Genomic DNA, 16384 nt, shown 5'->3' with positions numbered 1-16384 from the left:
ATTTTGGAAATTGATACTTTTCGGACCCCTCCTTTATCTCCGAAGTTATTAGGAATAATGCTGAGGTAAAAACTACGTCTGAATCAGAATTCTGCGTAGAATCCAGTGGCGTACTCAATTTGTTTTTTCGGGGTATGGTTTTGAAGATTCAACACAAACCTATATTTTTTTTAATGGAACACAATGTATATCATTACTTCGTTGAATTCTTTATTTTTTTCCTTTCAAAATGATGTATGATACTATGTGGGTAGGATGTTCATAAATGTTGAAAAAGCACTAAAATATCAAATAGTGATGATTTTTTGTAAATGGGCCATGAGTTTTCCATGTTTCAATAAGAGGATTATTACTTTCGATTTTTAAAAGTAGTAGGTCATTGATGATACAAACATCCTTGTTGTTATTATGGCTACTATGCATTTGGGAGCATTGTTTTATCAAGTAGGCATTGGAGGGAAAAAAACCAATCTGATCAAACTGTCATCGCTATGAATTATTGTTATTTTTATTGATTCTTCTTTTATATGGGAAATCCATTGCCCATTAACAAAAAAATCGTCATTATTTGATGTTTTAGTGTTTTTTTAACATTTCTGAACATCCTACCTACATAGTTTCATACATGATTTTGAAGGGAAAGAAATAACGAATTCAACGAAGTAATGATATATAGGGTGTTTCATTAAAAAAAATATAGGTTTGTGTTGAATCTTCAAAACCATACCACGAAAAAAAATATTGAGTACGCCACTGGATTCTACGCAGAATTCTGATTCAGACGTAGTTTTTACCTCAGCATTATTTCTAATAATTTTGGAGATAAAGGAGGTGTCCGAAAAGTATCAATTTCCAAAATCACCCTGTATCTCTTGAACGGAAACAGTTATGCAAAATCTGATAAGACCAACTTGAGTTTCACGAAAAAGTAGGACAGGAACGTGAAAACCGTAAGGCTCCATCTTAAATAACAAGCGAGAAACCTGGCTGTCTCACCCAAAATGGGATGCACTGTACAGGGTGGGCAAATTTCGATGTTTTAGCACTACAACTTTTAAACCAGAGGAGATAGACAAAATCTGATACCCCATTCTCGGTCTCTTTTTCTGAGAAACTAACAAGAGTAGTATTCATTTTTGGCCACCTTCTTTTGTTTTCGAGTTATAAGCGAAAATTGTAAAAATGGCGATATCGAAAAACATTTATATCTCCGCTAATAATGATGATAGAGCTCCAAAATTAAAACATTATACAGGCACTTTTTCACGTAGAATCCAGTAGCGTGCTCGTATTTTCGAAAGGGTTTTTAATTACGAAGCTATGACCCAAAGTTATGTTTTTTCAAACAGGAACACTAGATTTCTGTGCCATTTTCTGAAAGCTTAATTTTTCCTGATTTCAAAAATATATAACATGGTATGGTTTGTATTAAAATAAATAATAGAAAATGGTTATAAACCTTTTTTACCTAAGAGTCCCAATATTTCTATGGTTTCAACTGTTGATGAGCACAGAAAAACTGAGCTTTCTATAACAAGAGCAGTGTCCTTCCGTCAATCTGATTATTTCTAAGATTTTCACTAATTTCTACAAAATTCGAATCTAGATATGTTTTATAAATTTTTCATCTAAAAATTGATTTGGAAATAACGAAAAGATCCACAAGGTCGAATGTTTCGTTCGAAAGAGTTGTATTGGGATCGATGTATCAGAAGATTATTTACATAGGTCTCCAGAATGAATACGCACAAGTACCAATCCATTCTGAATAGCATATGAAACAACGCATGTATGATTGAACTCAACAATTTAATTACGAAGGGAACATACAAGAAATAATATTCAACCTAATAATGACAACAATTGCACAATGCACAGTCGACACTTCTTCTCGATATTTCGAAAATATTTTTATAAAATAAATTTAGATTCGAATTATGTAGAAATTAGTGAAAAGCATAGAAATAATCAAACTGACGGAAGGACACTGTTCTTGTGTTGGAAAGCAGAATTTTTCTGTGCTCATCAATAGTTGAAACCATAGAAATATTGAGACTCTTTGGTGAAAAAAGGTTTTTGACCATTTTCTGTTATTTATTTTGATACAAACCATACCATGTTACATATTTTTGAAATCAGGAAAAATTTAGCTTTCAGGAAATGGCACAGAAATCTAGTGTTCCCATTTGAAAAAACATAACTTTGGGTCATAGCGTCGTAATTAAAAACCCTTTTGAAAATACGAGCACGCCACTGAATTCTACGTAAAAAAGTGCCTCTATGATGTTTTAATTTCAGAGTTCTATCATCAGTATTAACGGAGATATAAATGTTTTTTCCAATTTTCGCTCATAACTCGAAAACAAAAAAAGGTGGCCAAAAATGAATGCTACTCTTGTTAGTCTCTCAGAAAAAGGGACCGAGAATGGGGTATCAGATTTTGTCTATCACCTCTGGTTTAACAGTTGTAGTGCTAAAACATCGAAATTTGCCCACCCTGTACATGTAATGTAGGGCTGCCATACGTCCCGGTACACCGGGACATGTCCCGGTTTGGACCATTGAGTCCCCGTGTCCCGGTTAGTTATTCAATTGTCCCGGTCAGTAATTTGACCGTTATGAGATTCATATTTCCTTATATAGAGAAGGTGAGACGAAATTTGTTTTCATAGAATCTCAACGGATTCCAGTAATCATAAATCTGAAATGCTGTTTCCGTTGCTCAAACATTATTTTTCAGAAACCGAAGTATTGAAAATAAAATTATTAAAATTGGACCCATGGCCAAATGAATCGTCTTATATAATCACTTTATTACGTATTGAATCCTTAGAGGACCTTAATATTTTCATATAAAATATTTTCGCTGTCAGTGCCGATAACACAAATAGGTACTTACATCGAAATAAAATAAAGGCGATTTTTTTTAATTAGAAGAGATTTTATCCGAAGACAACAAAACTATCGGTTGTTCAGTGCCTTCACAATACTGCTTCCGCCAATATATGATATCAATTTCTGTGCAGTCTATTGGTCTTAAAATTTTCAAATATTTTTCGATATTTTCTGTAAGGGTCGAATGATGAAAGGTTTTCGTGAATATGCATTCATTCTAGAATTCGATGGCTTTCACTACTTCTAGCTATTGAACGCTTGCTAAAGCTATGTGTGTCATTGAAAAAATTTCTTAGCTGAAAAAGAGCCTTAAAAGCTGATTTTTTTTTGACTCTTTATTAGAACTTTATACTCTATTTCTAAACAGTCAAGCATTTCTGATTGACAAACCGATTGAAAGGATTGAAAAATCATTAATTACTGTTATTAAAGTAAAAATTAATTGAGAGGATAGGTACTAAGAAAGAGTTGAATGGAAGATTACTAAACAAATATTTTGGGAACCAAACAAGATAAGTCTATAACAAACTAAAGCACGATGAATATACAATGCAATAAGTTGAATTTTACAGTGTGGTCAGAGTTTTTTCACAGCACCCGATATCTCGAATATAATGGACTCGGCCAATGACAAAATTCCATATATTTGTATGACTGTTTTTGAATGCTGTTCCTGAAATCTAGTAGAAGAAACTGTTGTATATTGAATGGGAAAGGTTTCACGCTCGAAAATTCCGTCTATGAAAAATTTAAGTCCTACCTAATTGAATTCTTTCATTTTCGCAGAAATTTCAGACGAGTGGAAAGCTAAAAACATACACGATAAATAGATATTATTTCTCAATAAAACAAGAGAACATGAAATAAGGACGAATCTCATCAAAATGTGCCAATATATTCTTGCAATTCTGGAACACCATGTTCATGTGGAACGTGTGTTCTCTTTTCTATGAGATCTTCACAGTGGTTTAAGAATGAAATGCATCAAGCACAGTAAGCACAGTGAAGAGCATAATTCAAGTTATTCATAATTATAAAATGACATACGTAGAATTTTATAATTATGTCAGAAAAAAATTACTTGAGAAGGCCAGCACTTTGAAATATATGAATGGGCTAAAAAAATGGCACCGATGCTCAAGCCTAAAAAAAAGGGTACCATATCTACTTGTTTATTGTTGCGACTTTATGTTGTTTTTATTGCGAGTTGATATTATTTTTCTTCTTTATAAATTATTTCAGTATAAATCTTATTTTATTGGGGAATGTGTTATGATTCAACGTGCAAATAAGTCAATAATCCATGAAACCTTGGAAAAAAATAAATGAATACCTCTCAGATGAGGTTTTAATTTTTGTCCCGGTCGATGTTTCAACATTTATGGCAGCCCTAATGTAATGTCATGTCATGTTTGAAAATGACGAAATTATTTGTTTTTAGTTTGAACACAGGGTGATTCAAGATTCAGTATCAACATTTAAGGGACGTATTTGTCAAGATTTTTTTTAGTTAAATCGGAATGTAGGTTTGTTATTTCTTTAGGGAAACTCGTAATTTAGATCACAAACCAAATAAGTAGAGTTATTCGTTTTCATTGTGATAGTAGTTTCCTATCATCAGTTAACAATTTTAATTAAATGTAGCGAATTACAAAAAATGATTTCACTTTTTTTTCGGAGACTCGTAAAAATCACAAGAGATAAAAAATTTTATGAACAAAATATAAAATTCATTTCATATATTAGAATCCACCAGCGCCGTACTACAAAAAAGTTTATGGGGCGCTAATGGGCTTGACCCCTCAAAAAATATCTCTGCGGGTTCTTACAACCACTTGGCATACTGGATTATGTAAACCCTAAAACGTAACCTTTATTTCATATTTGATCTTAATATATCAGAAACTGAAAGAGCTCTGAGGAAAAAATCTTAAAATGTTAACGCTCTGTACCTGAAAAATACGCCCCCAAAATCTTGATACTGAATTTTGAAACACCCTGTAGACGTGGACGTAAATAAGGAAGGTTTTAAGTAGTTTCTTTTCTATGGTCTCGAATCGAGCAATTAGAGTACGAGAGCCTTCAAAAACTCTGTTCTCATTCCTTTTTTGTTCCAGATTACAAGAGGGCCAGAAATGAGCTGAAAAAACGATCCACAGACACGCTCAGATTACAGAAAAAAATGAGAAAAGGAGCTGGAGGAGATCTACAGAAAAGGCTGGAATGCGGTCTGCAAGATGTGACACAAAGGAGACAAATGTTGGAGGAAACTGAAAAGCACGCTGTACGAGCGGCCTTAGTAGAAGAAAGGAGCCGATTCTGCACATTTGTCGGGTTTTTGAAACCAGTTGTGGTATGTATTCAAAATTTTAATGTATTGAATAAACTTCCAACTTCTAATATTCCTTCCCTTTGATTGGATTTACGGCTTGATATTCCAGCTACTTGATTCAAGCTCAACTCGCTTGAGTTTGACTTGAAATCAACTCAAGTTCAAGTAAAGTAGTAGTTTTTCAATGTTAAGTACTTATTAAATAATACTTGACAAAAATATGTGTTGGAAGAAAATGTCAACTCTTGTATTATAATAATATAATAATAATCTTTTTTTCTGACCTTAAATCAATACAGGTATACTGGTAATAAAGCCTTAACTCATAAATTAGCTAAAACTAAATCAACCTTTTCTTACAAAAAATCAACAAAAAAAAAATACTGAGGCTAATTAAGCTCTAGATGTCTTCTTAGTTTACGGCACATTTTCTTTGGATTATTTGAGTCAGTCACAGGAATAGAGTTGAAAGACATTATGCTCCTGCAGATGGGCGTATTCTGTGATTTCATAGTTCTTCTATAATTGGTTCTGAGTTGATTTTGTGGTCTGATGGGATAGGCAATTTAGTTTGAGTTTTTAGGTATTTTTTTTTTGTTATATATTAATTCAACTTGTTCATAAACTCCCATTTTTTCAATGTTTTATATAGATGTATTAGTCTATAGGCTCTCTGTCGATGCATAATAAAATTGTGTCCGTGAAAGCAATAGTTTCCTAATAAAAATAAAATACAACATTGTGGATGGATTCGTTCATGTACAATGTTGTATTCTTTTGTAAATGGATTCGGAAAAATATAGTGGGTGTATTTGTTTTGTTTTCGGTAGAACATAATTATTCAAACTATTTCACGGAAAAATTAAAAATTATTATTTTTTAAAAGCGTATATCTTCCCAAGGAAACACGCCCTTCAATTTCGAACAAGGATTCACCACCTGAAAACTTTCGTTTCTTTAGTGTTTACTGTAGTGTTGGTTCCATAATTTTATGGATAATTTTATTTGTAGGATGAAGAAATATCTATGCTTACCGAAATGTCCCATCTTCAAGAGGCTGTCCAACAACTTGAGAAACACACTACAGAGCCTCAGACTCTACCTCCAGCTTCTGAGCAGGTGATCGCAGACTTGAAGAGTTCAGATAGTGGTTGGTCGTTTCAGACACCTCCTTCTTCGCCGTCCAGCCTTGGTTCCAGGAAGTCCTCAATGTGCTCCATAAGTTCTCTGAATAGTTCCTCCTCAGGCAGCTCAAAGAGTCACCATTCACCAAGTCATCCACATTGGTCGAGGTCTTTGTCTCAGGTATTTGGCTCTTTGTTATTGTAGTCTTGAAATGTTCACACTTGTCGATATTAGGCTCGAGACAGTCGTTGGTTTTATTTTATGTCATGTTAAGTTTGTTTTTTTGGTTGATGTTGCTTGAATTCACGAATATAGCAGACTACTCAGTTTTTAATACTTTCCGTTAGTAGTTTGATGTATTTATATTTAGGAATAGCTTTATTTCACTGCCGAAACTCATTTTATTATTTTTTATTTTTAGTTGTTATTTTTTTGTGTTTTTTTTCGATAGCCTGTAGGACGTAGTGGTACTATTAGATATATGTCTGTGTCGAGTCAAGATTCTGGATTTACATCTCAAGATACACTTTATCCAAGACCACCATCTGCATTTAACGTGGCGCAGGTAAAATTTTTTATTCGATCGTAAATAAATTGCGTGAAATTAAATCACAATTATTTTGACAGGTTTCAAATATGTCTGAACACAGTGGAAATAGCAGCAGTTCAAGTACTCCATGTACTCCATTCCCGGCTTCAAGTATTCCCAATAACACATGGCCAAATCTTCAAGAGAGTATACAGTTCGAAAGGGCAGCATCTGCTATAATAAATGATAGACCTCACACGATTTCTTCAGGTAAGACGGATAGAAATGTATTAAATATTTATGTACGCCTTCATTGAAGCTAGCAAATATATGTCCCTGTGGTCTTCAAGTTTCAAATTTGAAGTATGTGAAGATCAAAAATTCCAGTAACTTCCTGATCATAACTAAAGAATATGGAAATAGTATATTGTGCAACAAGTGGGGAAAGTCCAACTTTTCTAACGAGTGTGGAAGTTTGTGGCACGAGCCTGGAAGTCGAGTGTCACAAACACACGAGTCAGAAAAGGACTTTCTCCACATGTTGCATTTCCTACAACTGCATAAATTTGAATAATAAAAGTAATTAACCTTTATCCCATTCAAAGTAGCCTTCGTTGACAGTATGTATGTATTTATTGCGTTTCCATAGAAACTTTTTTTCAAAAGCCCAATTTCATTGATCTGCCAAGGGAGTTGTGGGCAAAGTGACGTGAGTAATATTATTTTTCACAGTATGACCAATAGGTAGTTTTGAAATTGAGTAAGCTATGAGAATACTCTACTCTCCATAGCAGTTGTAGAAAAAGTCCTTCTACTCACTCGTGTGTTTGCGGCACTTGCCTTTCACGCTCGTGTCATAAATTTCCACACTCGTGAGAAAAATTGAACTTTAACCACTTGTTGCACAATATACTATTCTCCACATGTGCATACTATATTATTTCCTACAACTATATAAATTTAAATAATACAAGTTATTTACCTGATTCAATTCAAAATGGTCTTCATTGTCATTATCTATGCATTCCTTGCGTTTCTAAATAAACGACTTTTCAAAAGCCCAATTTCATTGGTCTATCACGCAAAGTGTAGGCAAAGAGCCGTGAGGAATAGTTTTTCTCGCAGTATGACCAATACATAACTTTGAAGTTCAGTAAGCTATTTTTCATACCAGTTGTAGGAAAACGCATTTTCAGTGCTGTCATTCAAGGTTATTATATCAAATTAGCTAATTAATGTTTATATTCGATCAAAATTTATTTTTCATAGAAAAAGACTCTTGGATTATTTGTTATTGATACTTTATTTATTTATTTCAACGGTACAACCATTTTACATGATAACGAAAAGAAATAAACAGTAATAAAACAAAGGAAATAATACAGCTCAGCTGAAGGCCCAGAAAATATACAAAAAAAAATATATGAACATGAAACAGTTTTATTCAATTATTGAAATATCTTTTGATCGCGAATAGGGACTCATTCAACAAATCCATTCAACAACTCAACATTCTTCCTATAAAATGAAATTTTTTATTGCAGCGTATGAAAAGGGTCACCAAAGAAGTCCATTGACAGTTTACACATTCCAAGCTCCTGAACAAAGTTTATCTCAGCCAGCTAGTCCGGTAGCTTCGACGGCACCTATTGACAGTTCCACAAAGACAGTACAACCAAAGAGCCCAGCACCATCAACAAAATCATTTATGAGCAAACCACCCTTACCAACAGTAAGAAATAGGTTTTGTACATATCAATATGAAGTTATCAATGAAATTTTTCAGCGTTGCTCTTCCTTAGACCGAAATGGTCCCAACGTACCTGCTAAGAATATAGCTGGAATGCATGGCATTCGAGTTCTTCCTCCTACAACGGTAGATCAAACATTAATCAAGAAACCTTCTGCACTTCCTGCTCATTTGGCTAAGAGTAAGTCATCTCAAATTGCATATTTTCAATTGAAAAAATATATACAAACCGGCAAAATTAGTGGACGAAGTTTGTAGCTTGATTTCTCGGGAACTCAACTGTTGAAATGCCGTCCTTAGTTAGTATGTTATATAAAGGGGTAAACAAAAATTATGAAAAGCAAGCTTTTATTTAGAACACCCTGTGCAGTGAATCGTTGACAGACGAGAGTGTTCACAGACACTCAGATATTGCCCCATCTTTTCTAAATTTTTCTTTTTTTAGTAATTATGATATCCCAATTTTGGGATAAATTACAACTATGCGAATGGTTTCAGTACAGTAAAAACATAAAGGGTGTTTTTTTTCGAGGTATATAACTTTAAGTTGGCATTACTATTCAAGATGGCGACCGATTTAACAGCTGTCAAGTGATTTATTTTCAGTTTGGTTTGGCAATTCATCAAATTCAGCCAAACGATCATCAAGTAAGGCGTAGATTCGTCGAATGGGCCCAAAATGAGATTGCCGTTGTTCCCGATTTTCATAAGCGAATTTTGTTTAGCGATGAAGCGCTCTTCTGGTTGAATGGCTACGTCAACAAACAAAACTGCTGCATTTGGAGTGAAGCTAATCCTCAAGTGTATGTCGAAACACCGTTACATCCAGAAAAACTGACTGTTTGGTGCTGGTGGAATCATTGGTCCGTACTTCTTCAAAAACGATGATGGCCAGAACGTTACCGTCAATGGTGATCGGTATAGAGCCATGATTACTAACTTTTTCATTCCTGAATTGAACAACCATGATGTCCAGGAGCTGTGGTTCCAACAAGACGGCGCAACATGTCACACAGCTCTTGCCACAATCGATTTATTGAAAGACACGTTTGGTGACCGCCTAATTTCACGTTTTGGACCTGTGAATTGGCTTCCAAGATCTTGTGATTCAACACCGCTAGACTTCTTTCTGAGGGGCTATGTAAAGTCATTGCTCTATGCGGATAAGCCACAAACCCTTGACCATTTGGAAGACAACATTCGCCGTGTTATTGCCGATATACGGCCACAAATGTTGGAAAAAGTCATCGAAAATTGGACGTCCAGATTGGACTACATCCGAGCCAGCCGTGGCGGTCATATGCCAGAAATCATATTTGGAATGTAATGCCACAAGAATATCTTGCGGATAAATAAAATTCATGTCAATCGAATAATCCATCGTTGTTTCATTGCAATTTAAAGTTCTATAGCTCTAAAAAAAAACACCTTTTAGATAATTGTATTGAAGAATGGATATCATCAACTCGATTTCATTGGGCGCGTTAAGCAGACTCAGCAGTTGTGGAACAGTCAATATTCTATGAATTTTCTGCTGAACGCATTCTATCAGTTTCCGCTACGGAGCGGTCGCCATCTTTGGTAGCAAATTTATTTTATGCTACTTTTTGGTAACATGTTGAGTAACTGACATTAGTGACAGTTGTGAGAGTGATTTTGGGACAAAATTTAAATTTCAAATATAGCAATAATGGAAACTCTGAAACATATACGTCTATAAACATGCTGAAATGTTACTCTGAATAAATTTCCCATGTACTGAAGAATAAAATGTAATAATACCATACCATACCATGTTCGATGTACAAAGCACTGATATGTTTTTAAAATATTCCTGAAAAAAACAACCTACAAAAAATCATTCCAACAGAGTTAAAATTATAATTTTGTAAAAAAAAATTACCGATCGTCGTACAGTGCTGCCCTCTACTTATATGCTTCGTAAAGAGAAATAATATAAGGTGAATTTAAACAACGCACAGTGTACAAAGTTTGGTTATCACAGGAGCGCCAGAGGTGAAATGAATGGGACAATGGGTAACTAATGTTTCACTGATACACGGAAATCCACGTGGGGGTAATCCTTCTTAACAGCTTCGGAGAATTTCAATGAATAGAAATAAATTATTGATAAAAAGTACAACCGAATAATGAACCGAACATTGAATAAATTTTGATTTGATTGTAATAATGAATATTTCCTTGGTTTAATGGAAATTGTTCCTCGATATTATAAAAACAATTCATCAATATGATGAACGACTTTTCATTGTTCTAATGTTTCTCTTCATTGATTAAAAAATGTTGACTGAATTGAATTTATCGATACAATTAAATTTTTCGTGGAACTTATGCGAACTTTTGGTTCAGTGTATCCTTTGAAATTAACTTCAGAAACTTTGCGCTTCAAAACATAAATGCCGTCCTCAAGAACATAACTGTGCAGATGTACCGGGTTTTTCACCATAATTTGACCACCCCTACACAATTTTCACGAAATAGACTAGTGTTTCTTAAAATGATTTCACAAAACGAAATATATACAGAGTGGGCAATATATTGATTGCAACTTCATTTTTTCAAATGGAACACCCTGCATATTTTCTATATTTGACTAGCTTTTTTTCCCCTGACTTCGAATATATAACATATGTTTGGTCTAACTCTTTTATTGTGAGAACAACAGAGTTTCAAATTTTAAGAACCACCTGGAAAACTAAGTAATCAGTTTTCAAGTGGAAGGCTGCGATAATACAAAATGCCTTTTTTTGAGTTAGCTCGTAAGCAACGATATGACATACGTTTTTCACTATAAATTGGATGATTTGGATGCAACTCCATATAGTCTCTACTTGTAGCTTTCTTATTTTATTGTTCTTCACATAAATATTTCAAATATTTCCGCTTCTGTGTAGTGAATATTCGATGAATATGAATATGACAAACGAATGTTATATATCATTGCTTACGAAATAACTAAAAAAAAGGCATTTTGTATTATCGCAGCCTTCCACTTGAAAACTGATTACTTAGCTTGCCACGGTTCTTAAATTTTGAAACTCTGTGGTACTCAGAATAAGAAAGATAGGCCAAACATATGTTATATACTCGGAATCAGGGGAAAAAGAGCTAGTCAAATATAGAAAAATATACTGGGTATTCCATTCGAAGAAATGAAGTTGCAATCAATATATTGCCCTCTCTGTATATATTTCGTTTTGTGAAATCATTTTAAGGAACACTAGTCGTTTTCGTGAAAATTTTGTAGAAAAAATTTTTTTGTACCTCTTTCAGTTACAAAGTTGAAGGGGGGGTCAAATTATGGTGAAAAACCCGGTACAGTTATGTTCTCGAGGAATCAAGCTACAATGAAACTAAAAATAATTGATAAAAGCGACCGAAGGGCAAGAGAAAATGAACTATAAACTTCTTTGAGAGTTCATCTTGAATAATTTTACACCCATCAAAAGCAAAGAGTGTAATAAACAGTTATCTTTTTTATTCAGATTGCCCACAACCCACCTATGTAAATATGCATGATTTAGCTAATATGGCAGCCAACAAATCGCAAGAATTCAATTTGCCGCCACCACCTGCTGAATTTACCACACCAGGCACTGAAAATCAGAAGGTGAGCAAAATTATGACTCGAAAATCTAAGGGTAGATTTTGAATTCAAATAGACAGATAAATGAGAACGAAATCATGACTAACTTTGTAACCCTGTTTTCTCTTTTTTTTTTTTTCAATTCAATAATATCATTTCATCCTCCCAGGTGCCAAACGAAGGTGAAAAGGAGAGCAGTACTAGTGAGAGTTCGTTAGAATCATCAAGTGGTTATGGTAGTCAAACTACTTTCAATGTTGATGATGTAGTGCAAACTGCAGAAGGTACGTTAGGTCCATTCACAATGTACATATTTTGATTTTTTACTTGGAGCATGCTCTAATGAACTTTGATGGAATATTTTATGGATTTTTCATTGAAATAGCACCTTTCATTTTTCGAAATATATATTTCACAATATTGAAATTTGATGGGCAACTTTTAAAGTACTACTTCAAGAAAAAAATCTTCGAATATTCACTCTTTTTTTGTTTTCAATTGTTGTGGTTTGAGAGTGATATAAAACCTTTTTTTTCTTCATGTAATCATAAAGATCAATTGAATTTATTTCAAGGAACAATTTGATACAAATTCAAGATATTATCATATTATATTATTCAAGATATCTTTATAATAATTATTATTATCATTACTATTACTTCAATGCATGTCTTTCGTTTAGTAGATCAATTTTTATATTGATGACCCCAAAAAAATCGATCTACTTGGCGATTCTTAAATGAAGAGCAATTTCATAAATCTTCTTTAATCTCTTAGTGACTTATGAGATACCCAGTAGAAGGAGAACACTACGTGCAGTAAATAGTTGGAACCCTAATAACAGTTTGTACTTTTCCTAGTTTAGAGCCTATTGGGTCATTTGCATTTAGATTCATTAGATATAAGCTTGAAGAAATTAGTTTGTTATTGCCGTAAATGATTTATCGTAAATTTACATGGAAACTATCAAATTTATGTTCTTTTTATTGCTTTGGGAAATTATGCGTAGCTTTTTTTGAATCTTTTCGAACAAATATTGGATAGTCACAAGAAAAATTCAATTTGCCGAAATGAACTCTTCTACCGTGAATCAATACAAAGCTTTGCTGTTATCTAGCATTTATGAATTTCCTAGCCATTTTCATTTATAGATTTGAAAATCTCGAAGTTATAGTGATATGTATCTTAAATCGTGATTACTTCTCTGCGAAACATAACCAACATTTTATTATCAATCGATCTATTCCACAATTCGTAATTTATAGTTATAAATAGTGTTACACCCACAATTTGTCATTTTTTGAACTGCTTTTTTCGCCAGGAATTTTTTTAATATTTAGAATATTTTTTTTATTAGTAACTTCCATCTCGATATTTGTACTGAAACAAAAATCGATAATTAATAGTCCCATTTTACTAATCTACAATATGAACCAGCTTATGACAATTCAGACAATTTAAATTTCTAAAAATGAATCAAAAATGTTTGACTCAAAGTGAGTTGATTCAGAATAGAAAAATTAAATAAACAAAATTCATACACAACGCACACAATGAAGTGATAGGACAAATCAATATATCGATAGGCCACTTTTTTAACCTCATGATCATCGTGAAATCTTCCAACTCTATCAATATTGTTGCGCTAGACACTAGAACTGTTGCTTTCGATACCTCAATAGTAGCGTAATCAAAAGCGTTGACATTGTTTCCGCGCAAGTTAGGAATTAGGCCGTTGCTCAAGCTACATTTCATTCTCGAACATAAATTCTCTAACATGACCAAACAAGTAGACTTAAGTGTATTATTAACTAAAAGTATACAAGCCAATTTTCATGAACCGTTTCGTTTCACCAGTAATAATTTTTTGCGAAAACAAAATTAGTTTTTTTGGCTTGTTTCAAATATTCTCTCGCCCTTAAATGAATATGAAACAATAATTCCTTTTGTGGGTGTAACACATCCAATGTTATTCAATAGTACGGTCTCATTAATATTTCAGCTCAATATAAAATTGGAATATACATTTGAATTAACAATTTTCTCACCATGCTCAAAAGTGTAAAAATAGTACATTCATCTCAGAAATTGATTAACCTTACTCTTACCTTCAATAAAGAATTTAGCAAATCTACTTGTAGAATTGGGAGTCATATTAGTCGTATGTTGCTTGTTGCCATTATAACTCTGAACATTGTTCATTAACATCAAAATTGATTTGGAATTAAAATGATCAAGCGCAGAGCAATTGTAGGATAAAAAAAAATACATTTGCTCAAAAAAATTCCAAACGGTGTTGATTGTGAACCAACTTACACATATTATGTTATTGTACTCACAATAATTCGAAAAACGAGGTCACGTAAGTTATAAGCTCTAGTTTCTCTGTATCTGAATTCTGATCCATATTTCCAATAAATACATATAGTGAATTTTCATCAATGAACATTTTTTCAAAAAACGGATTTTTTTAATAACTTTTTACTTAAACTTTCTTTTGAAACACCTAGTATATCACATTCGGCGTTCGGTAATACATTGAACACAGCTTAAAAGAGTTAGAAGTCGATTACAAACAAATCAAGTAGGTACGATCACTGTCAAGAACTCCATTGTTCTTGCCACTAGTAGGAAAATTTTCAGGTCAGATCACACCTTTGGGCTCGGATTTGAATAACTGTTTTTCGCATGTATACAATTCGTGGTAGTTCCAACATACACAATTCAGTATTTCCAATTGAAATCTATATGCCAATAATAGAGTAGATTCATAGTCTGCTGACAACTTGTTTAGGTATATTAAATATTAAATTGAATTAAAAACAATTTTCCACTGAAAAAACCCACATGCTATTGTAATTTTGAATGCCTTCTGCACGTTTCTAAGAATCATCCTGAAAATCAGAATGGCTTCTTATTGCAAAATTCGAATATAACATGATTCGTGAATTCTCATAGAAACCAATGTCAATGACAGTTGTTCATATTTGAAATTGGAATCGACAGATTGGATCCCATATTCGCATAATAAAAAATAAACCATTAATTTGTTTACTTCAACCAAGGATACTATTTACTCTTATTTCTGCTCTATGACCTCGTTTTTTCTCGATACACATAACTACTGTTATTTTGGGAGCTTTATTTTAAAACAATAAGGAAGACCCTACCACATGTTTACTGATTTGTTTTTTTTTCGAATCAAACAAATTTTTCTTGCTCATAACTAATTCAAGTTCTAGAAAAATTACACAAAATCAATAAATGGACTCTTTCTTCGAAACTATATTTCTCAATTCGAAAGTAAATTAATGTTTTTATATTTCCACTTTTTAATTATATAAATTACCATGATTTTGTTACACAGAAGTTTTTTAAGATTTTACATTTTAATAATAACTGAAATTTTTATTCCACTTAATGAAACTATCGCTCTAGTAAAAAATTTATTGATCACCAAGAAATGAAATATACATAATCACTTCAGAAGATATTTCATTTTTAATAATAACTGAAATTTAATTCCACTTCTAGTAGAAAATTTATTGATAACCAAGAAATATAAAATAATCACTAAGGAAGATATTTCAGAAAACTTCAAAATTTGTATGAACCAAAATCATTTTCAATTCAATAATAAGATCTAAAACTCTGAAAAATAATTTAATTATGAGAAATCCTATTCTATTAGCCCTTTATTTACTGAGATTTTTATAATCAATATAGAAATTCCTAAGAATTAAATATTTCTTGTATTGGTTTAGGTATGTTGACGATATCTTGTGCTGTTTCAGACACAAGAAGCCAGTTAAATAAATAAATATAATATAAGGAATTCTTTTAAAACAAACTCAAATCTCAGTAAATTCATCAGAAACAACAAAAACACTACATTAAGAAAAGATGATAAATCAGGAGAATATAAGTTAACCTGTGATGATAAAAAAGTATAAATTGTATAATAAATAAATAATAATAAAACAAGTATATATTGAGCAAACAGAGATAGAGAGTTTCCTCAACAGCAAGAAAAATTCTACAAATTCTAATCACTTATTAGAATTAGAGTTTAACCATATTTTTGAAACTACAATTTTGAAATAAAAGGAAATAACAGTCCTTAGAAGCTCTAGAAATAAATAGACA

The 16384-nt window shown here is 32.6% G+C and overlaps 1 protein-coding gene across 5 annotated transcripts in view; it reads left to right on the top strand.

Annotated features, from left to right (window-relative positions):
• LOC123670811 overlaps positions 1–16384 on the top strand; it is a 137874-nt gene that overhangs the window by 111577 nt on the left and 9913 nt on the right. For 3 of the 5 annotated variants that reach the window (XM_045604372.1, XM_045604369.1, XM_045604370.1), the window contains 9 exons: positions 5013–5248; positions 6239–6532; positions 6804–6917; positions 6980–7151; positions 8426–8613; positions 8668–8812; positions 12138–12262; positions 12408–12522; positions 13016–13081. In XM_045604372.1, the coding sequence (XP_045460328.1) occupies positions 5013–5248; positions 6239–6532; positions 6804–6917; positions 6980–7151; positions 8426–8613; positions 8668–8812; positions 12138–12262; positions 12408–12522; positions 13016–13081 (1455 nt within the window). The remainder of the gene's footprint in view (positions 1–5012; positions 5249–6238; positions 6533–6803; positions 6918–6979; positions 7152–8425; positions 8614–8667; positions 8813–12137; positions 12263–12407; positions 12523–13015; positions 13082–16384) is intronic. The other 2 variants (XM_045604373.1, XM_045604371.1) reach the window with 1 other exon arrangement.

This window comes from Harmonia axyridis, chromosome 1 (assembly GCF_914767665.1).
Source record: "Harmonia axyridis chromosome 1, icHarAxyr1.1, whole genome shotgun sequence".
Taxonomy (NCBI): Eukaryota; Metazoa; Arthropoda; class Insecta; order Coleoptera; family Coccinellidae; genus Harmonia; species Harmonia axyridis.
Note: the sequence above shows the minus strand (reverse complement) of the source record. Positions and strands in the feature narration are given on the sequence as shown.